General features: G+C 42.2%; 1 protein-coding gene across 8 annotated transcripts in view; it reads left to right on the top strand.

Moving 5' to 3' along the window:
- CACNA2D4 (calcium voltage-gated channel auxiliary subunit alpha2delta 4) overlaps positions 1–23,516 on the top strand; it is a 113,104-nt gene that overhangs the window by 44,069 nt on the left and 45,519 nt on the right. For all 8 annotated transcript variants that reach the window (XM_045061207.1, XM_045061206.1, XM_045061208.1 and 5 more), the window contains 7 exons: positions 4,970–5,031; positions 6,305–6,372; positions 8,621–8,666; positions 8,760–8,857; positions 11,158–11,251; positions 19,374–19,469; positions 21,518–21,645. In XM_045061207.1, the coding sequence (XP_044917142.1) occupies positions 4,970–5,031; positions 6,305–6,372; positions 8,621–8,666; positions 8,760–8,857; positions 11,158–11,251; positions 19,374–19,469; positions 21,518–21,645 (592 nt within the window). The remainder of the gene's footprint in view (positions 1–4,969; positions 5,032–6,304; positions 6,373–8,620; positions 8,667–8,759; positions 8,858–11,157; positions 11,252–19,373; positions 19,470–21,517; positions 21,646–23,516) is intronic.

Here is a 23,516-nt window from a genome sequence, read left to right on the forward strand (position 1 = left end):
AAAGACAACTATTTAAAGCAAAGGTTTTGACATTGTATTGTAGGGCTTATAATGTACCCAAGTATAAGATAAATGGGAATGATAGCACATAGTGGAATTATCCCAAGAATGTAAGGCTAGTTTGACATTCAAAAAAGTCAATTAATGTAATTCATTACATTAACAGCATAAGGGAAAAGCACCATATGGTCATCTCAATAGATGCTGAAAAAGCATTTGACAAAATTTAACTGGAAACAAAAGGAAACTTCTTGAATCTGGTAAAAGGCATCTATGAAAAGGCTAACTTTAAATGGTGGAATATTAAACACTTTCTCCCGAAAAGTGTGAACAAAGGAAAGATGTCTGCTTTCACCACCTCTGTTCAACATTGCACTGGACCCTGCAGGGATCTATCCTTACAATAGGTAAGGAAACAAAAGGCACAAAAATTACAAAGGAAGAAGTAAAACTGTCTTTATTCATAGACAAGATGATTATTTACACAGAAAATTCCAAGAATCTGCAAAACAACTACTAGAACTAACAGATAAATTTAGCAAGTTGACAGAACACAAGATCAATACTATAAAAATCAATTGCATTATATATATCAGCAAACAATTGGAAATAAATTATTTCTAATTTCAAATTTCAATAGCATCAAACAACATAAAAAACTTACGAATAAATTTAACAAAGTCATATATGACCTCTACGCTCAAAACTGCATAATGTTGCAGAAAGAATGTCAAAAAGTTAAATTAATAAAAATATATAACCATGTTTACAGGTTGTTAGTCAATATTGCTAAGTCATCCATTCTCCATCCATCAGACTGACCAGTAGATCCAATACAATCCCAATCAAAATTTGAACAGACTTATTCTAGATATAGCATAAGAAGTGAACAGGAGGTGATTCTAAAACCTATATGAAAATGTAAAGGACCTAAATAATGCCCAAAATGACCTTGAAAAATAACAAATTTAGATGTTTCGTACTATGTGATTTCAAAACTGACTGTAAACCTATAGTAGCCAAGCAGGGTGGTATTGACATAAAAATAGACAAAATAGGGGCACCTGGGTGGCTCAGTCAGTTAAGCTCCTGTGACTCTTGATCTCAGCTTAGGCCATGATCTCATGGTTCATGAGATCGAGCCCCACACTGGGCTCTGCACTGACAGCACAGATCCTGCTTGGGATTCTTTCCCTCTCTCTGTCCTTCCCCTGCTTGTGCTCTCTAAACAAACAAACAAACAAACAAACAAAAAGAACCCAGAATAGACGAAGGGATAGAGAATCCAGAAATAAACTTACATATTGTCAGCTGATTTTCAACAAAGCCACCTTGTCAAATCAATGTAGAAAGGAAAGTCTTTTTAACAAATGGTGCTGGAACTACTAAATAAATGTATGAAAAAAATAAATAGTGAGCCATATCTCACACCATAAAAAAAATTAACTTGAGGGGCACCTGCATGGCTCAGTCAGTTGAGTGTAGGATTCTTGATTTCAGGTCAGGCCATGATCTCACACAGTTCATGGACTTGAGCCCCATGACGGGCTCCAGCCACTCTGGCAGTGCACAGCCTGCTTGAGATTCTCACTCTCCCTCTCTCTCTGCTCCTCCCCTGCTCTCTCTCAAAATGAATAAACTTAAAAAAAATTTAAAAAAAAAATTAATTTGAGATGGATCATAGCCTCAATGTAAAAGCAATAATTGTTAGTCTTCTATAAGAAAACATAGAAGATCTTTACGACCTGAAGTTATCCAAAGGTTTCTCTTTTTTTTAAGTTTATTTATTTACTTTGAGAGAGAGTGGGGGGTGGGGGGAAGAGCAGAGAGAGAGGGAAAGAAAATCCCAAGCAGGCTCCACACTGTCAGCATAGAGCCCAGTGTGGGGCTTAGTCTCACGAACTGTGAGATCATGACCTGAGTCAAAACCAAGAGTCGGAGGCTTGACCGACTGAACCACCCAGGCACCCTTATCCAAAGATTTCTTAGATAAAACATGAAGAACACGAAACATAAAATAAGATTTGATAAATTGTATTTCATCAAAAGCAATAAGTTCTGCTCATCAAAAGGCACCATTAAGAAAATGAAAAAGCAAGGCTCAGACTGTGTCCAGAATACATAAAGAGCTTGTACAGATTGTTAACAAAAAGACTAACAACCCAATAAAAAATGGGCAAAATACTTGAGCAGACCCTATGCATCCTTAGTCATCAAGGAAATGCAAACTAAAGCTGCAGTCAGATTCCATTCCATACCTTCTGCTAGAATTTAAAGGACAGATAACACCACATCCTGGCAAAGATGTAGAGAAATTGGAACTCATATATTGCTAGTGGAAGTATAATAAAAACAACTTTGGAAGATTGTTTGGCAGTTTTTTATGAAGGCAAACACTTTTAGCATATCACCCAGAAATTCCATTCCTAGGTATTTATCAGGCAAAATAAAAACATGTCCATAAGAAGACTTGTCAATAATATTTGGAGCAGCTAAAGCTGCTCAGTATAGCCCCACACTGGAAACACTCCAGATGCCCATCAATAGGTGAATGTAAAGGCAAGCTGGCATGCCCACACACTGGAGCGCTACTTAGCAACAGAAGGAAACACACTGCTGATACACACAACACGGGTGGTCTTAAAGATGTTATGTTGTGCAAAAGAAACCAAGCACAAAAGGTACACACTGCAAGGACAGACAAACCTAATGTAAAGTGATAGAATTCAGAACAGAGTTCACCCTTGGAGGGGTGGGGTGGGGATGGGCTGGAAGGAGGCAAAAAGATTTTTAGAAGATGCAAACATTCCATACCTTGACTGGGGAGGTAACTACATGGGTATATATATATTTATCAAAACTAATGGAAGAATACACTTAAGATCTGTACATTTTGCCTTTTTCTTTAATAAATCAAAAAAGGAGGGGCCCCTGGGTGGCTCAGTCAGTTAAGCGTCCAACTCTTGGTTTCAGCCCAGGTCATGATCTTGCGGTTTCATAAGGTCAAGCCCCGCATTGGGCTCTGCACTGGCAGCATGAGGCATGCTTAGGATTCTCACTCTCCCTCTCTCTCTGTGCCCGCCCCAACTTGCACTGTCTCTGTCTCTCTCAAAATAAATTTAAAAAAATCAAAAAAGGAAAAATTTTATTTTTTTTCAATATATGAAGTTTATTGTCAAATTGGTTTCCATACAACACCCAGTGCTCATCCCAAAAGGTGCCCTCCTCAATACCCATCACCCACCCTCCTCTCCCTCCCACCCCCCATCAACCCTCAGTTTGTTCTCAGTTTCTAAGAGTCTCTTATGCTTTGGCTCTCTTCCACTCTACCCTCTTTTTTTTTTTCCTTCCCCTCCCCCATGGGTTTCTGTTAAGTTTCTCAGGATCCACATAAGAGTGAAACCACATGGTATCTGTCTTTCTCTGTATGGCTTATTTCACTTAGCATCACACTCTCCAATTCCATCCATGTTGCTACAAAGGGCCATATTTCATTCTTTCTCATTGCCATGTAGTACTCCATTGTGTATATAAACCACAATTTTTTTATCCATTCATCAGTTGATGGACATTTAATCTCTTTCCATAATTTGGCTATTGTTGAGAGTGCTGCTATAAACATTGGGGTACAAGTGCCCCTATGCATCAGCACTCCTGTATCCCTTGGGTAAATTCCTAGCAGAGCTATTGCTGGGTCATAAGGTAGGTCTATTTTTAATTTTTTGAGGAACCTCCACACTGTTTAAAAAAGGAAAAATTTTAAAGGTAATCTCCAGTTCTGACCTTCAAGCCAGCCCCATCTTGGAACACCGGGCTCCTGAGGCCACCACAGCCCTTCCTGGCCCCCGACTGCCCCAGCACCACTGTGAGGGAGGCTCTGACTGAGACAGTGGAGGCAGGAACATTATGGGGATGAGGCTGGTGCTGGAGAACTGTTCATTCAGGTTTGATCTAAAGCTGGTTTCTTCCAGAAACAAACTTTTTTGCCACCCAAATTCCACTGCACCCCCTTCGGACATCTTATTCTAAAAGCCAGAAAGAAGTGAAGGGAATAAGAACATGTGGCTTTCCCAACAGCATAAACTTCTCATGGACAGGACAATCCACAGGACTTCAGACCCCAGAGCAAATCCTGCTCTTCCCTGGACCCACCCCTATCCATTAAAGTCACACTCACCACCTCATGGCAGCCTTATGCATGGGGTGCTATTATTAATCCTGATTTACAAATGAGAATTCTGAAGCTTAGAATTGAAGTGAAACAGCTCACCCAAGAGCACACAGCTTGTAAGTGACTGAGCTGGCTCTAAATCCAGGTCTGCCTGATGCCCAGCCCAGTCCCTGAACCACCGTGTGAACTACCTGATGCCCTAACTTACACAATTCTACTGAAACTGAAAAGATGGCAGCTTTGAAAGGAAAAAGAAGTTGTAAAAGAGTGACGTAGCCCTGGGAAGGGGTTAGTGGAGGGAATCATGCTCCCTCTCCCTCGGCTGTATTCCAGAAAGGGGGAGGTTGTAGGTGGGTCATACACAAATGAGCTCCAGAAGCTTTTAGCACCAGCTGGTCCTGTATGAACCCTAGCATCGCTGTCCACACCTGCACTGTTCAATACAGTAGCCACTAGCCATGTTGGCTATCTAAATTTATATGAACTCAACTAAAACTTAAAACTTCAGTCCCTCAGTTGCACATTTCAAGCACACAATAGCCTCACATGGCTAACAGCCACTTCATGGGACAGCAAGGGTGTAGACATTGGTCCTTTAATCAGGCAGCCCCAAGGCTACAGCCTGCTGGGCCTGGTGGTCAACAAGGTGAGGCATGCCCCTGGCAGTCAGGGAAAGGGGTCAGAGGTGAAGGAAGTGGCACAGAGACAATGAAAGCCAAGGGCATTAGGTGAGGAGGTAAGTGGCATGGTCAGGCACTTCTCTCTCCAGCAAACCTCCTTTTCTTTTCTCTCTTTCAGAAGAGAGTTCTTTTCCTGACCAATGACTACTTCTTCACAGACATCAGTGACACACCTTTCAGGTGAGGGACCCATGTTTTATTTGGAAGGGAGAGGTGGGATGGCTGGAACATAAATTCCAATAACTCCAAGCAGAAATTCCAGGTCTGGGGAAAGAATTTACTCATATTTAGTTGGCAATTTTATGGTAACAGAAAAAAACCCCAGGCTTGCCTTCAGGAAACTTGAGGTCTAGACCTGCTTTGCCAGTGTATCCTACTTTGCAGGGTCTGGAGCCAAACTGCCTGGGTTTGGGTCCCAATTGCACCCCTAGCAGTCTGTGTGACCTTAGTTCAAGTTACTTAACTTCTCTTTGCCTTTGACTCTTGTTTGTAAAATGAAGGTAAAAATAGTAGCTACTTCTTTGTGGTTTGTAGGACATAATCTACTTAAAGATCTTAAAGCCATGCAATGTAAAAGATTGTAAGATGAAAGATCAAATCTGAAAATCTCTTTGGTTCCTTCCAACTGTTGTCAACATGAGGCATTATACAGCTTAGGAAACAAATAGCCCTTATCTCTGAATTACCTCATTTCTCAATAAAGTGTGGTGCCCAACCTGACTGCTCATTAGAATACCTGAGGAATTTTGCAAAACTGTCAATGCCCTGGCTCCATCCAAACAAATGAACTCAGAATTTCTAGGATATACCTGTAATTCAGATATTCAGCAAACATTAACAGCAGTGTTCTACTAGGAGAGAGAGGAGGGCATGGTGGTGTTCACCAGGCAGGAAAGCAGTCTCCTATTTGTGAAAGCCTGTGAGACATAGAAACCTCTCCACATTTCAGGAGGTCCCTGAGAGGTTTTGGATGAATCTTGTCTAAAATGGTAGGTGATGGGGCATCTGGGTGGCTCAGTTAGTTGATTGTCCAACTTCGGCTCAGGTCATGATCTCACAGCTCATGGGTTCGAGCCCCACGTCAGGCTCTGTGCTGACAGCTCAGAGCCTGGAGCCTGCTTTGGGTCTGTGTCTCCCTCTCTCTCTCTGTCCCTAACCCACTCACATTCTGTCTCTGTCTCTCTCAAAAATAAGTAAACATTAAAAAAAATTTTTTTTAATAAATAAAATTAAATGGTAGGTGTTGGGGCTCTTGACCTACAGAACTGAGAGTCCTTCTCAGGAAGAGAGGTTGATGGAAGCATAGAACTGCTGCTTTAGTTCTAGAGGAGACAACTTGTGAGGCCAAGGGCAACATTCATAGAGTCCAAGTTGCTGAAGGCCAAGGAAGTAGGCTGGACATTGCTTGGCCCTTGTTGCTGCTGAGCACTTGTGTTCTCTGTTCTCCCCATAGCCTGGGAGTGGTGCTGTCCAGGGGCCATGGAGAGTACATCCTCCTGGGGAACACAACTGTGGAAGAAGGTGGGTCTGTGCCCAGTTCTGGTGGGCAGTGTGAGAGGAAAATGGATTCTCCTGGGACACTGAGCAGGGCCATCCTGGGGACAGAGCCAGAGTCTCCCAGGTCCTGGACTTGAGCAAACTCTCAGAGCAAGGCTGCCTGGTGAGAAGGGGTCTGTGTGTCCTGTGTGCCAGGGCTGCAGGATCTGCCAGTCGGTTGTCAAAGCCGGCAAAGCCTAGGACTTGCCATTGTGGAAAGCTTTGGTGGACCAGAAGAGGTAGGTCAACGGGATATGTTTCTTCTTTGAACAAAGCTGAATTTCACCTAAGTCATGACAAAGGAGGCCGGAAAGAGTAAAGGAGCAAATCTGTAGCCGTTGGATAAGGCTAACAAAACAAAGTACCACCAACTGGGTGGCATAAGCAACAGAAATGCTTTCTCTTGCAGTTCTGGAGGCCATGCCCCCTCCAACACCTCCAGAGCAGGATCCTTCCTGGCCTCTACCTCCTGATTGCCCCAGGCATTTCTTGACTTGAAGCTACAGTTCTTCAGTCTCTGTCCTCACCATCACATGTAGCTTCTCATCTCTGTCTCTCTAACCTTGTACAAGGACACCAGTCATATTGGATTAGGGCCCACCCTAATGACTTCATCTTAACTTGATACGTGCCATGACATTATTTCCAAATAACGTCACATTCACAAGTACTGGGGTTCATACTTCAACATATCTTTTGGGGGGGACACAGCTGAACCCCTAGTAGGGAACTTATGGGAAGTGAACTGAGAGGGGCAGCAAGGAATGGTGGGGAAGGATGGGGGACAAGGTCCCCACCCTCCCTAACCCAACCTGTTCTTTACTTACAGCTGCCTGAGCACGTTGAGAGAACAAAACTAATATCCGGGATTCAGGGATATCTCAGGAAGTCCTGGGATGGTTTGGTCACAGTTCCATTTAACACCCACATTCTGTCCATTCTTCCTTTATCATCTCTTGAGTGCATCTCATGTCTCCATATCCCTGCCACCGCCCTAGTCATTGTCACCTCTCTCCTGGATAACCACAGCAGCCTCCAACTGGTCTCCCTGCCTCTCTCTTCCTGTAAATCTCTGCCAGAGAGATCCATCTAGAAATGCCAGATCAGATTGTGTCACTGCTAAATGACCTTTAATGGCATTCTAGGGTTTTTTTCTATTTTTTGTCATTTCTCCATGCACTAAGCTTTAAGATCTTCCCATGTGGTTTGCTCTCCCCTGAAATGCTCTCTTCTCCAGTGCCCACCCTCTTAGCCCACCTAACTTGGACCCACTCTTCATGTCCCAGTGTAGATGTCACTTTTCCAGCAGCTGTCCTTGGCAGACCCCCTGTGCCCAGCCACATGCTCCCATGTGACCCCTGCATTCACCCTTTCACAGCATACATCCATGGCATTAGACCACACTCCTTCCCTGTCTTCCACTGTCCCCAAAACGATCAAACTCCCTGGGCCTCCATGGTGCATTCTCTCTTCCTATACTTTTCTTTCTGTACTTAGATATTCTCAGGGCACATTCCTGCAGGGGACAGAGACCAACTTCCATGGGTGAGACCAACCAGTGATCCAAGGACTTGGAATTATGGACTCAACCAGGCTTACTGTGGGGAAAGGAGCATCACCCTGTAGCTATTTGCCTTATGTCTATGTCAGTCCAGTACCCCTTTTAATAACTCCACAAATTTCCCCTTGGTATTCATATCATCCTTTCCTTCAATTTAACAAACCTCAATTGAGCACCTATTTTTGAGGACTGAGTAGGTGCTCAGTAGGGCAATTGTTCATTTACTCATTCAATCAACAAACATACACTGAGCACACGGTTAGTGTAGGTACAGCAAGAGGCTACAGAGATTACACAAAACAGACTTGGCCCATCTCTGAGTTCTACTTTTGACTGGCCATTTAACTCAGTTGGGTACAATGCAGACAATGAAGCAAAAACCACTGGTTTCAAAGTATCAGCTCTTTGAGAGATCCAAATAGGTGGGATTTGGGCACAAGACAATGGGAAGAAAAAGCATTTCAGGAAGCAGGAGCAACATGGACAAAAGCGTGATTTGTACAAACCCAGCACCATCCTATGGGTTGAGTCCCTACTCCGAGCTGAGAACAAGGAAGAATAAAACCCAGTCCTTCCCTAGAGAAGCTTCCTGGCAGTTGTTTGTAAACAATTCAGGTGCACATCCTCACAACAGTGGGTGAGCACCGTACTGAGTGTGAACTCTGGTTTCAGGCCTGCATGACTTGCTTCACCCAGATCTGACCCTAGCCAGTGACTGGTAAGTGGGAAATTCGCTGTTCACAAAGAGTAGAGAATGGGAAGGAGAAAGGTGGAATTTTCTTGAGGTAACATTGATTCTCCTGGGCTCCAGGATCTACTGCATCACAGATATCGACCCAGACCATCGGAAGCTCAGCCAGCTGGAGGCCATAGTCCGCTTCCTGACAGGGGAGGACCCAGATCTGGAGTGTGAGTGCTGACCCTGCCCACCAAGGACTTTCTTTTTTCTTTTTTTCTTTCTTTCTTTACTTATTTATTTATTTTATTTATTTATTTTAATTTACATCCAAGTTAGTTAACATATAGTGCAATAATGGTTTCAGGAGTAGAATCTAGTGATTTGTCCCTTATGTATAACACCCAGTGCTCATCCCAACAGGTGTCTTCCTTAATGACCCTTACCCATTTAGCCCATCCTCCCACCCATAACCTCTCCAGCAACCCTCAGTTTTTTCTCTGTATTTTAAGAGTCTCTTAGGTTTTGTCTACTTTTTTCTTTTTTTAAAAATTTGACTACATGTGAGTTTTAATATGCCATTTATCAAAAATAATATAAGAAATTTAAGTGAAATCAAAAAAAAATACACTAACCTTGATGGGTAAGGTCTTGACGTGTGGTTTTTTTTAAGTGTTGACTTGTTGACATCTTATCACATTCATTATCACTGTCAACTTTTTTTAGTTCTAATTAACATAAGTATTATATTAGTGTCAGGTGTACAATATAGTGATTCAACAACTCTATATATTACTCAGTGATCATCATGATAAATGTACTCTTTAATCCCCATCGCCTATTTCACCCATCCCCCACCCACCTCCCTTCTGGTAACCAAGTTCTCTGTATTTCAGAGTCTGGTTTTTGTCTGCCTATTTTTTCTTTGTTTTGCTTCTTAAATTGCATATATGAGTGGAGTCATGTGGTATTTGTCTTTCTCTGACTTATTTCACTCAGCATTATACTCTCTAGATCCATCCATATTGTTGCAAATGGCAAGATTTCACTCTTTTTTATGGCTAAGCCACTGAGGACTTTACTTACTGCCAAGTAGCCTTATCCCTGGAACTCACCCATGGCTTAGGGAGAAGAGGGAGATTTTCAAAGAAAAAAGCAGAACTAGCCTCCCTATGGGACCACGAAGTTGCCTAAGTTCCTGGCACTGTGGCAGCATGAGTGTGTCCCCATGTCAGGGACTGAGATTGCTTTAAGCCTCTTTCACCAGGCACTGTTAAGCCTTCAAAGAGACACTCACACAGTGTAAGGGCATCAGCAGCCTGCCCCTAGATCTGTCCCTACTACCATCTAGCTGATACTGATGCTCTGTACTCTAAAGTCCTCATCTCAGCAAAGGAGAGCATTTGGCCAAGTGGCATCTTGTAGCCTGTGGTCTGTGAGAGTTTTCCAGTGCCTGGCTCTCAGGCTAAACTTAAATTCCCCAACACAGATGCAACTGGTGAAACCACAGGGCCACACCCTCAGCAGGGTCCCTCTTCTTCCTCTTTGGAAGAGGGACACACAAATGTCACCCCTAAGACAGGACCTTGCTTCCATGCTGGCCCAAAAGGGCACTCATTTGTGCATTCACTCACTCCATCAGTAATCAGTACTGAGCATGTACTTTGTGCCATGCCTGGGGTAGGCGCTGAAGCTACAGAGATGACCCAGATGAGTCCCTTATTCTCATGGAGCTTGTAATCTAGTGGAGAAACTACACAACAAAGAAGCAAGCATGTGTGTGTAGGTGTAGGTTATTCCAAATTGTGGTAAGTGCCATGAGTAGGATACTGTATGGGATCCTATAGAGCGCCCAACTCTGTCAGGTAGTGTTACTTATGCTGAGGATAAAAAAGAGTGACCCGAGTGCCTTCACAGGTACAGGGTCTGTTTTGGGGGCGATGACAGAGGTGATGACTGCACATCATTGTGAATGTACTAAATGCCACTGAGTTGTATACTTTAAATTGGTTGATTTTATGTTACATAGATTTCACCTAAATAAAAGTAGATAATTTTTTTAAAGAGAGAGGGAAAAGAGCCACACATGCAAAGAGTTGGGGAAAGCATCCAGACCAGGGAACAACATGCACAAAGGCTCTGAAGCAAATTCACGTGCACAGAACTGGCAAAAGGCCAGTGTGTTGGGAGGGTGATGATCAAGTTGCAGACTGATGGCAGCAGAAAGGAGAGGTAGCCTGGGCTCAGGGCAAGGTCTGATGTCCCTGAGAGATTCTAATCTCATGGAATACCAGAACTGGGAAGAGCCTTAGAAATCAGTTCTGCTCACATGTTGTTTGGGATTGAGGATGTGAAGGCTGAGGGAGACGACATGATTTCTTCAAGCTCACATAGATGGTTTTATGTGTCCCAGATACATGTTTATGAGACACATCCCATTCCCTGAAGTCAGGATTCCTTACAAAGGTGGATGAGCTGTATTCAACATCATAGAGGAAATAAGTGGTTTGGTCTCCTTTTATTTTGTCCCCAGGCGATGAGGAACTGGTGCGGGAGGTACTGCTTGATGCGGTGGTGACGGCCCCCATGGAAGCCTACTGGACAGCGATGGCTCTCAACACCTCTGAGTATGTCAGTCCAGGGTGGGGCTGAGGGTTCTGTGGAGCGAAGCAGCTCCAGCCCCTAGGATTCCCTTGACTGAGTCAGGGTCCCTCCCACTTCCTGGCTGGCAGCTCAGGAGACAACTGGGTCCAAGATGAAGGTGATGACAGTGGGCAGACATGGGAGGAGTGAGAGCTTCCTTCACATGGGCCCCAGTAAAGCAGGGACTTGGCACAGCTTCCACATCCCACATGTGCTGCTGCTCTCCCCTCTGGAAAAGCACCAAATGTGGGTCCCCCTGGCATAGCTCCAGATCCCCCACCCACACTGCAGCAGCCCCGTTCCAAGAACACCTCTCTCTCGGGGTTGGTCTGTAGCTGTGTAAGCCTGTTTCCAAGTACCCTAGAAAGAGTGGTTCAAGCAGGACCCAATTTCCAGCACATAAGGTCAAGACACTATGAAGTACAAACTTGGCCTTTACCAGTGCCTTAGATTTCCTCACTCCCTTTGCTGATATTTATCTTGTGCTATCAGGTTTAGTGAATAGGTAGAAAGAAGAAATGAATGGTGTGTGTGTGCACACGTGTGTGTGTGTGTGTGTGTGTGCTTGAGCACGCATGTGTGTTGGGAGGGTACAAGATATTAATGAGGTTAAGAATACAGTGGACTACACCTTGTTCCTGAATAGGAAGATTCAATGTTAACATCATGAAGATGTCAAACTCCCCTAAGACACTCAAGTTAATTAATGCTCTCCTAAAGAAAAGAATAGAATTTTGTATGAAACAACCACCTATTTTAAAAAGCAAGATGCAGACTACTGTGTACAGTTTGAAACCATTTCTATAAAAAGGAGGGAAAACAGTATATCTGTACGTGTGTGTGCGCATATGCATGTGTGTGTATAAAGTCTATGAAAGTCCAAATAGGAAATAGTTCACTGTATAACTTATAACTGTTTGGTATAATTTTGAACCATGTAAATGTATTACATATACAAAATTAAATGAAGCTAGAAAAAATAAAAAGAATATAGCAGGTCAGGCACTAAGTACTTAGTGTATATTAACCTCATAACCACCTTCCAATGTAGGTACTATCATTATCCCCATTTTACAGATGAGGAAACCAAGGTAAGGTGTGATAAACAACTTGCCCGAGGTCATACGCCTCACAAGTGGTGAAGTTGGAGTCAAACCAGGCAGTCAGGGGATTGGATCACTGGTTTGGAGAGAAGGGGCATGATCTTCATCTTTCCAAGTTCAGAGATTAACCAGAGACATTTTTTTTTAAATTTTTCTTTAATGTTTATTTTTGACAGAGAGAGAGAGAGAGAGAGACAGAGCATGAGCAGGGGAGGGGCAGAGAGAGAGGGAGACACAGAATTGGAAGCAGGCTCCAGGCTCTGAGCTGTCAGCACAGACCCGACACAGGGCTTGAACTCACGGGCTGTGAGATCATGACCCAAGCTGAAGTCGGACGCTCAACTGACTGAGCCACTCAGGTGCCCCATAGCCAGAGACGTTTTTAATGTTGAGAAACACTGAAGAATAAATATTCTTAACCAAGGTGTATATTAGAAAAGAAGACCTAGAGAATTAATATAAAATAGCATATTAATAAAGCTAGGGTGATAAGTCATATAATCACTCTCATAGATGCAGAAAGATATTTGAACAAATGTTAATATCCATGCATGTTTTTAAAAACTAATCAGTAAAGTTAAAATTGACCTAAGCATGAAAGTCAACATCTGAACGGGGCTAGAGGCTCTCTTAACTAAAGACAAGACTAAGATAGGCATTCCCATATCCTTATTACTATTTAACAAGGTCGGAAGGTATTAGTCAGTGCAACCAAACAAGAGAATGCACCTAGAAGCAATGAGAAGGGAAAGGGAGAAGTGAATTATCTCTAAGAAGGTGATATGATTATATTTCTGGAAACCCCAGAAGAATTTATAGGAAAGCTAGTAAAACAATAACAGAATTTAGTAAAGTAATAGTTTATAATATGAACATCCAAAAATTAATATCCTTTACCTATAAAAACAAAATTAAACTTAAAATATCATTAGAGAATTCCTATTTAAGAGGGCAAAAAATAAAATGTAATCAAACACCTAGGTATAAACTATAAGAAATATCCCAAAACTTACATAAGGAAAATATTAAAACACTCCTGGAAGACACAAACATAGTCTTGAACAAATGGGGAGGTATTCAGTGTTTTTGGATAAGAAGAATCAACATCACAAAGACATTGATCCTCCTTAGATTAATTTGTAAGTTTAATGCAACCCCAATAAAAAACATAATCAGTATTTTTATGGATCCAGATAAACTGATTATAAAGTTTATTTGAAAGAATAGTCAAGAAATTCCTGAAAAAGAAAAACAACAAAGGAAGTTTTGTGCTCCCAGGGTATTAAAACATGTAATTTATGAAGTGTAGTACTGACACATGAATAGAAAGGCAGACGAAGAGGAAAAAATAGAAAATCCAGAAATTCATCTAAATGCATGTGGAAATTTAGTATATGACAAAGACATCATGTCAAACCAGTGAGAGGAAAAAAATGGACTCTTTAATAACTGATTTGAGAGCCATCTGGAGAATGATAAAATTGTATTATTTCCTCACACCATACACCTGGACAAAGTCCAAATGACTCAGAGATTTAAATGTAAAAAATGAAACCATATAAGTACTAAAAAAAAAAAAAAATGAGCCAGTTGCTCTAAAATCTAGGAATTAGGAAATCTTTCCCAATGATGACTCAAACTTCAGAAACAAGAGAATGACTGATAAATTTAACAACATAAAAATGTTTATTTGGCAACAATAAAAACATAAGCAAGGTGAAAACATAAATGACAAACCAGAAAAATGTTTGCAACTTAAAAAACAAAAGATTACAATCTTTTATTCTCAAAAAATGAAGAACTTCGAAAATAGAGAAGTAAAAGACCAACCACTTTATAGGAAAAATTACCAAGGTATTCGGACAGTTCTGAGAATATATACAAATAGTCCTTAAACATATGAGAAAATGGTCAATATAGCTCATAATAAAAGGAATTCGTATTAAACGGTACCAAGATTATATACATCACTCATCAGATTGATAACCATCTAAGTTTGTTGACATGCACTACCGGCAAGGCTGTGGGGAATCAGGCTCTTGTATATTGTCAATGGGTATACACAATGTTTCAAGGGCTATGGAGAAGAATTTGGCAATATCTAACAAGTTAAAAATGCATTTACACTTTGACTCAGCAAGACCACTTCTAGGAACATATTCCAAAGATACACTAATAAAAATAGGAAAAGATATATACATGAGCTTTTTGTTACAGCTCCATTTAGTGAAAGATAGGAAATAACCTACATCCATCAGCAGGAGCCTAGTTAAATAAACCATGGTAGATCCACATAATGGAATACTATGTAACTGTAAAAAATGAGAAATCTATAAACTGTTATGGAATGGTCTCATCAATGGAGAAAAGTGTGTATAACACCTCCACTATTTATTTAAAAAGAGGAAATTCAAATATATTTTCATAGTTACACATATATAAACATAGACACATGTATGTATGTACATATGCACACATATATGTTTAATGGAACAATAAACAAGCAAACAAAAGTTACTTTAGGGAGAGTGAAAGACAGGCTTATAAATATGCTTTATTTTGCATATTTGACTTTGGAACGATGTAAATGCTTTATATCATTATAAAACAAAATTAAATTTTAAAAAATAAGCTCTAGGGGCGTCTGGATGGCTCAGTCAGTTGAGCGTCCGACTTCAGCTCAGGTCATGATCTCACAGTCCATGAGTTCGAGCCCCGCGTCAGGCTCTGTGCTGACAGCTCAGAGCCTGGAGCCTGCTTCCAATTCTGTGTCTCCCTCTCTCTCTGCCCCTAACCCACTCATGCTCTGTCTCTCTCTGTCTCAAAAATAAAAACATTAAAAAAATAAAATAAAATAAAAAATAAAAAATAAGCTCTAAAAAATTGAAAACAAAAGAAACAAATAAACCTGTGTATCAAGTTCATGAAATAACTGTACATAGATGAATTCCCTCAACGGACTTAAAAACACACACCATAAACAATAAATAAAATCATAAACCGTGCTCAATAACCACATTGCTAGAAACAACATTGGCACTGTTATTCTCAAACTATATAGATGGGTAGGGCAAATAGTATTGTGTTAATGTCATTAGGAACCAAGGTTTTCAAGAAACAAAAAAAAGAGACGCAAATTTTTTTAAATCAAAGAAGTTAAGATGTACTGCTGAATACGAATTGGAAATATCAATGAACTCACGATTATTTTCTCTGAAAGAAACAAAAAGGATATCCTTGCCCTGTACACTGAAAAGACCAACCTCAGTGAGCACCCCAGACCCAGATTGTGGACTTTCAATGTGCATATTAAGAAATTCTTATTAAAATGAGTCAGCGATCCTTGGAGAAATGTCTGATTTCAGGACAGTGACAAATGTACAAAATGAGCCAGGAGTATCTTGTCATAACCAGAAGCAAGAAGTTACTGAAGACTATAATGAGATTGTGCCAGTGAGACCCCAGAGCCAACTGGAAGCGACTCTCACTGGTTAAAGGTGGAAAAATTAGAGCAGCAAAAGCAGTGACAACTGCAGTGGATTAAAACATATTAAGTATGCTAAAATCCTGTGTTCACAATGATACTGGGGAGAAAAAAAGACTTTTGGTCATCTTCAGAAGATGTTAGGAAACCAACTCTTATTCTAAACTGGCAAGTAAACAGAGAGACAATTATTTATCCTGGCTCTCCTGTAGAAGCTGCATCTCAGGATAACCAAATATTGATGAGGAGAAGTCTATCTTTAATCAAGTATTTCAGGTACAAATAAAATAAGGAAGAATCCTGTCTTGCAACCTCTGGTCAATGAGAGAGTGTGCGCCTCTTGACAAAGAACACACCACCTATAACTCAAACCTATGTCAAACCCATAGCTCTAACTGCTAGTTTATAAGAAATACATGGGACAAGAGAGCATGCTAAATAACACCACAGCATCATGATCAGCTAAACCCAGAATGCAGAAACTCTACAGAACCAACAACCTACTTCAGCAAATAAATTGCAAAGAGAAGAAGAGAGGGAAAGAAGAGAAAGGAAGGTTGAAAGTGACTAAACATGACTGATAACAAGTATGGGGTTCCTTTTGGGGATGATGAAAATGTTCTAAAATAGACTGGTGATGGCCATACAACTCTGTGAATACACTAAAAACCGTTTAATTGCACACTTTAAATGGATGAACTGTATGGCAAGTGGATTACAGTTCAATAAATATCTAAATTGAGATTGAGAAATGAGAGAGAGAGAGAGAGAGAGATGAGAAAAAAAAAGAGACATATGAACTGTGGACCTTAGTCTGATTCTTATACAAATAAGCTTTAAAAAAGTCATGAGGATTGTGGATTATTGGATTATTTGATGCTATTAAGGAATTGTGGATTTTTTAGATGTGATAATGTCATTAATGATTTTTCCATTCCTTATATTTTAATGATAGAAATTAAAATATTTATTAATGAAATGATATCTGAGATTTGCCTCAAAATAATCTGAGGGCTGCAGGAGGCTGTAGATGAAACAATATTGGCATAGACTGGTAATTGTTGAAGCTAATTTATGGGTGCAGGAGTCTCATTAGACTATTCTGTACTACTTTTGAGTAAAAAATTGCATCAGGCAGATTTTCAGAGAAAGAGTCCCTTGGGCCCCACCCCTGGAAATTCTGGTTACTACAACATCAGAGGTGGGCAGGCAGTCAGTCCCATCTGCATCTCCAGACCTTGGTGCTTTTCCAGAATGTAGACCAAGTGTTTCAACCCAGCTCCAGGTACTATCAGTTGATATTGCATGGTGCAACCTTCTTCACAATATTCCTTTAGGGATACCCTAATAGCCATACAGCTGAGCCTTGATTAAAAAAAAACAAACCCAGGGTGCCTGGGTGGCTCAGTCAATTAAGCATCTGACTCTTGATTTTGGTTCAATCAAGATCTCAGCATTCAGGAGTTCAAGCCCTGCGTCAGGCTTGACTACTTTATACACTCACTAAAACCGCTAATCTAGGTACTAAGAGAAATTAGGTAGTCTCCTGCAGCAAATTGGGCTAGGCATATGAATATTAATAAAGTTAGAAGTAATTAAATAAAAACCATATATAACAAGCCCACAGCTAATACCATATTCAGTAGTAAAAACAATGAAAAGCTGAAAGCTCTTGCTCTAAGATCAGGAACAAGGAGTTCTTACCACTGTTACTCAACATAGTAGTGGAAGTCCTAGCCAAGCAAGAAAAAGAACAAAATGAAAAGGCAGCCTATGAAATGGGAGAAAATATTTGAAAATTATATCTGATAAGGGGTTAATAACCAAAATATATTTTTAAAAACTCACACAACTCAATAACAATAAAACAATCTGATTTTTTTAAAAGGGCAGAGGAACTGAATAGACATTTTTCCAGAGAAAAACCTACAGATGGCCAACTGATGCATGAAAAAGTTCTCAACATCAGTAATCATCAGGGAAATGCAAATCAAAAACACAGTGAGGTATCACCTCACATGTTAGAATGTTATCAGAAAGACAGAAGACAAGTGTTGGCAAGGATATGGAGAAAAGGAAACCCCTGTGCACCATTGGAATGTGAATTGGTGCACCCACTATAAACAACAGTTTGGAGGTTCTTCAAAAAATTAATAATAGAACTATCCAGCAATCTCACTTCTGGTTATCTATCCAAAGGAAATGAAACCATTATCTTGAAGACATGTCTACACCCCCATGTTCATTGCAGCATTATTTATAATAGCCAAGATATGGAAACAACATGTCATCACTGGACGAATGGACAAAGAAGATGTGGTGTATATATATATATATATATATATATATATATATATGAAGATATATTATTCAGCCATGAAGAAGAAGGAAATCCTGCCCTTTATGACAACCTAGATGAACCCTGAAGGCATTATGCTAAGTGAAACAAGCCAGACAGAGAAAGATAGATACTACATCATATCACTTATATGGAGAATCTATAAAAGAATAAAATAAAGTCAAACCCATAGAAACAGAGAGAAGAAAAGTGATTGCTGTGAGCTGGTTGGGTGAAGATAGGTCAGTACAAAGTTTAAACTACAAGCCACATAAGGCCTCAGGATCTAATGTAAAACATGGTGACTGTAGTTGGTTAACATGGTATTGTATAATTGAAATTAGCTAAGAGAATATTCTCAAATATTCTCACCCCCCCAAAAAAGATAAAAATACCTAATATGATGGATGTGTTAATTAACTAGATGGGAAGAGTCCTTTCACAATATATCAAATAACCATGATGGACACTTAAAAATTTTACAATTGTATATCAGTTATACCTCAAAAAAGCTGAAATTAAAAAAAAAAGAGGTGATGACTCCCACCCCTGGTGCCATCATCGCAGAAGTATGGCTTTGAGACCATAAGAAAAACTAGTTACACTCCAGCTAGCGAATGGATTTTCTTTCTCAAATCTTGCTGGCAAGGTTATAAAGTTCACTGGGTTCCCATAGGTAGATGTAGACAATCTACAATTCTTTCACAATTCAATAATAAGGTAAACATGTGAAAAGGGCTTTAAAGCTGTGGAGTGTCATGTATGTGTCAGTCATGAGAAGTTCCTGTTCCTGAAGTCCCAGGACAAAATCCCTTTTCCTTAATTCCTTCTGTCCTCCAGAGCCAACTCCCCTAAAACCTGGATGGACAAATTAGGAGCAAAAAAAAAAAAAAAAAAGCAGAAAGGCAGAGGCCCAAGGGACCCCATTAACAAGGGAAGATGCTGCCCAGGGGAGCCAGGTCAACCAGATGTAACAAACATGATGCTCACAGAGGATGGCCAGTGCATGTGTGTACAACCCCCTGAGCAAGCAACGTGTCTGTCCATTTCATGCTCCCCATCCCAAAGATCAGGCCAGAAACTAGGAGAGGCCCACAGGTCTTCCCCATGCCTCCAGTGCCCTCTTCTTAGTCCTGTCACTGCACTGCATGATAATGACACCTGTTCTGTCTGCTTCACAGCGAGTCTGAGCAGGTGGTGGACATGGCATTCCTGGGCACCCGGGCTGGCCTCCTCAGAAGCAGCTTATTTGTAGGCTCCGAGAAGGTCTCCGACAAGTGAGTCATGCTGGAGAGGGAGCGGGATCCCCGAAAGGTGTTCCTGTGGCATGTCGTCAGGCTGACTCTTGGAGTCCAGCAATGCAAGGAGGGTGGAAAGGTTATGGCTTGCAGATTGGGAGGGTCAGAAAAGTAACTCTTCCACCAGGTTTTAGATGCATCCTGGAGGTATCCCCAAGAAAGAAGGGACAGCAGCCCAGTCAGAGAAGAGAGTGGATGAGACTAAAGTTGGAAGGGTTAATCACTTCCATAAAGGGAAAACCAGAAGTTGTTTTTCCCACTGGGACCAGTGTCTATGTGACAAGCAAAATTATTTGGCTGTGTCCCCTTTTTTAACAACTTACATATCCCCTAAACCGGGGGTATTTTCCCCCATCCCCACCCCAGGGACATTTGGCAATGTCTGCAGACATTTTTGGTTGTCACAGCTAGGGGATGGGGGCTTGCTACTGGCATCTAGTGGGCAGAGGCCAGGGATGCTGTTAAACATCCTCACAACAATTATTTGGCCTAAAATGTCAATAGTGCTGCTCTCGGCAAAGCCTACATTTTGGGAGACCAGGTTGCCAGGGTGTCCTCCCCACCAAATACTGAAGCAAGGGGAGGATGGGAGAACAGAGCCACCTGCCACTCCACAAACCACCAGACTGAAATAGGCAGAGGCCACCAGGCACTTGGAGGAGAACAGTGAGGAGGCACCTCACAGTCTTCCATCCACACATGGCTGCTCTCACTGAATCCAAGCACACTCGGCCGCAGAGTGCCATCTTTAAGCTTCTTCCAGGACTCTGAAAGATCCATACTTGCTTGAAAGCTGAGGCTTTCTAGGAAAACAAAGTTGCTTCTCCCTCACCCACTTCCCCTCACTCCCAGAGAGGTGAACAGAGGAGAGCGCTGTCTCGCTAACCCTTTCCATGGCCCTGTTAGAGACACAGCAAATGACTCAATGGACCAAATCTGGTAGGTAAACTGTAGATTCACTCTAAGGCCTTGAGCAGTGTGGGGAAGTGACCTCCCCACACTTACTACCCCTCCTGCTCTCCACCCACTTGTACTTCCTCATCTGCTTACACTTCCACCCCCACACAGAAAATGACATCCATGTCATTGCTGGCCAAAGTTGGACAGGGTGAACCATACCTGGAAGTAGGAAGGGAATAAAAGCATCCTTCGTATTTCCCTAAATCCTCTCTGAAAGGCTTCTATGAATGAAAGAGGAAAATCTCAATACAGAGAGACCCTCCTGGCTTACAAACACAGCCACCATAAATGGCCACATGGGCACCATGCAACTCCAGAAGTCTCCCTTCACCTAGACCATGATACACCTGGCTGCTCAGGAATTGTGCAGGAGAGCTTCTTTTGAATATATAAGCCAAGCACTCTTAAAATCAAACTTCAATTATCCACCTTGTGGGTTATCCACAGTGTCTTTTTTAATCCACAAACCAGCTTTTCTCCCTGCCTCCCACTCTGCTTCTGGACCAACACTCCCTTCTGCTGGCTGCTGTGTGTTCAGGGAATGCAAAACCATAATTAGCAAGGTAAAGCTGTTCAAAAAAAAAAAAGATAACTCATAATGCATTCTAAACTCTGGAGGCAATGACTTTTGAAGTAACCATTTGGGGGGAATCTATGCCCTTCTATTAGTGCAGTGGTAGAATTGACTATACGGTTTCCCCATTCACACATGCTGATTAACCAGACAAAAGGAAATTAGGCTATATCCCAAAGAAATAAACCCTGCAGGCAAAGGAGTTTTCATTAAAAAAAAAAAAGTGTTCTTTCACAATACAGGCTCTATACCTCCTCTACCTAGTAATATGTCATCAGGTACAACAGCATTTGATTCTGGAAAAGGCAGGAATTGCTGGGGAACATTGTGTGGGGTAAAACTAGTTTAGGGGCTAATGTTTTCTACCTGCAACTCTACCAAGGCAGAGATGAATCTCTCTTCTTGGCCCAGCCAAGATGACCTTGTGTAAAAAGAAAGAGGGATGAACATATTCCCAGATTTAGGGGGAGGTACCAAATCTTTCTCCTTGCAGAAAGTTCCTGACTCCTGAGGATGAAGCCAGCATATTCACCATGGACCACTTCCCTCTGTGGTATCGACAGGCTGCTGAGCATCCTGCTGGCAGCTTTGTCTTCAATCTCCGATCAGCAGAGGCACCAGGTGATTGGCACCCCTGTGCTCCTGGGGCTGAGCTGGGACCAGGGCATGTCTCTTCCTGAGGCTTTTGGTGGGAAACAGGAGCAGACATGGAAAAGAATGTCCACACCTCGGGGTCCAACCTTCCCTCCTGACACCTGTCAGCAACTTGGAAAAGCTTACTCATGCCTTATCACACAATTGGCCTCTACTCTGAATATAGGACAGATCATTTTATCTCCTCTCCAGCAGCCAAAGTTGGTCCCTAAAAATCCAGCATGGCACAAAGGAAGAAATTTGACCCAAAAGTCAAGAAGAGCTGGATTCTAGCCCAAAGTCCAAACAGGTGGATATTAGAAAAGTTTGTCTTTAACATTCTTCTATTTCTAAACATCTATTTTTGAAAATGTCTTAAACCACCCAGATGAAAGTAACAGACCTTATTCCATCAGAGGACTTCTGTACTTACCAAGTTCACTGCCCCCATTGCACTTCTGCCCAGAGAAAGCAGACTGGTCTCCACTCCCTTGGGGTCTCCCAGGAAGGGCAACATTGGGCTCCCCGTCTGCTCCTCAGGAACTCCCAGTAATAATTGGGTGCCTCCTGGCTGGTAGGCCACTGGAGGCTCAAGGGGTAGGAAGAGTGGCAACTAAGATTGGTCCCATGGACCAAGCTACCAAATCCCTACTCGTCCAAGGCCCAGGAAAGGTTTCAGAGCTGCAGGCACCCAACTCTCAACCCCCAGACCCCACTCTGAAAAATAGCCCAAGAAAAGTTAAGTGACTTTAACAGAGCACCAAGAAAATTGCAAAATGTTTAGAACAGAAAGGGACTTTGGAGGATGCAAGACTTCACTTTCTTAATGTACACTCAAAAGATTCTATGGCCCAGAGAGGTTAAGGGACTCATCCAGGGGTCCAAGAGTCTGCAGCAGAGCAAGCTCTCCACCAGGTCACCTTGGGGGAAACTGACCCTAGCACAGTGGAGCAAGAGGGCCTAGAAATATCCATGTCCAGGTCAGAGTGCAAAGAGATAGAGAAAGAGAGGGAGGAGGGGGAGGAGAGGGAGGGAGAGAGGGAGGAGAAGAAAGAGAAGGGGGAGGAGGGGGAAAAGGGAAGGAGGGTGAAGGAGAGGAGGAGGAGAAGAAGGGGAAGAGAGAGGAGGATGAGAAAGAGGGGCAGGGGAAAGGAGAGAAGGAAGAGAAGGAGGGGAGGAGGGGAAGAGGGAGAGGTAGAGAACTCAGCTGAGTCCACCTGGAATGGAAATGTCCTTTCACCAAAACCCTCCAGCCACCACTTCCACCAAAACCATCCTCAGCTTTCTGGTGGAGAAATTCCCTGAGCTGACAGCTGGGGAGACCCAGGAGGTCCCCCTCTATGTCCTTTTGACTCCTTCTTCACCTTGTGCCTAAGCTCACCTCACCATCCCATGCCTGTTCCCCTCACTGAATGCAACACTAATAGGCTTTACAAAATGTTCTAGAGCATATAACTCATTTAATCTGCACAACTCTGTAAATGTTGTTATTCTCTTCTTGCACAGGAAAAATTTCAGGCTCAGAGAGGTTCTGTGACTTGCCTAGGATCATGCAGCTAGAGAGCCACACAGGCCAGGCTAAACCCAAGTTCTACCCACCTTAAGTATAAGCCAGGAGAGGTTAGAGGAAGGGAGTCCCAGTGAAAGCTTACAGGGGAGGCTCACAAAGCCAAGGTGATGGTCCCCTCCCCACATTGCCCCCCAGAGCCAGAAAGAGGCAGCCCTTTCTTCCTGTCGCCTTCTATAGCAGGATCAAGGGCTCCCCAAGGAGGGGCTCCCGCAAGGTCCTGGGGAGGTTCTCTAGAGTGAAGCTCTGGCCCCCCACCCCCAGTCCATGATGATGGCTCCCTCCTACCCGC

The sequence above is a fragment of the Felis catus genome, chromosome B4 (genome assembly GCF_018350175.1).
Source record: "Felis catus isolate Fca126 chromosome B4, F.catus_Fca126_mat1.0, whole genome shotgun sequence".
NCBI classification, from domain to species: Eukaryota; Metazoa; Chordata; class Mammalia; order Carnivora; family Felidae; genus Felis; species Felis catus.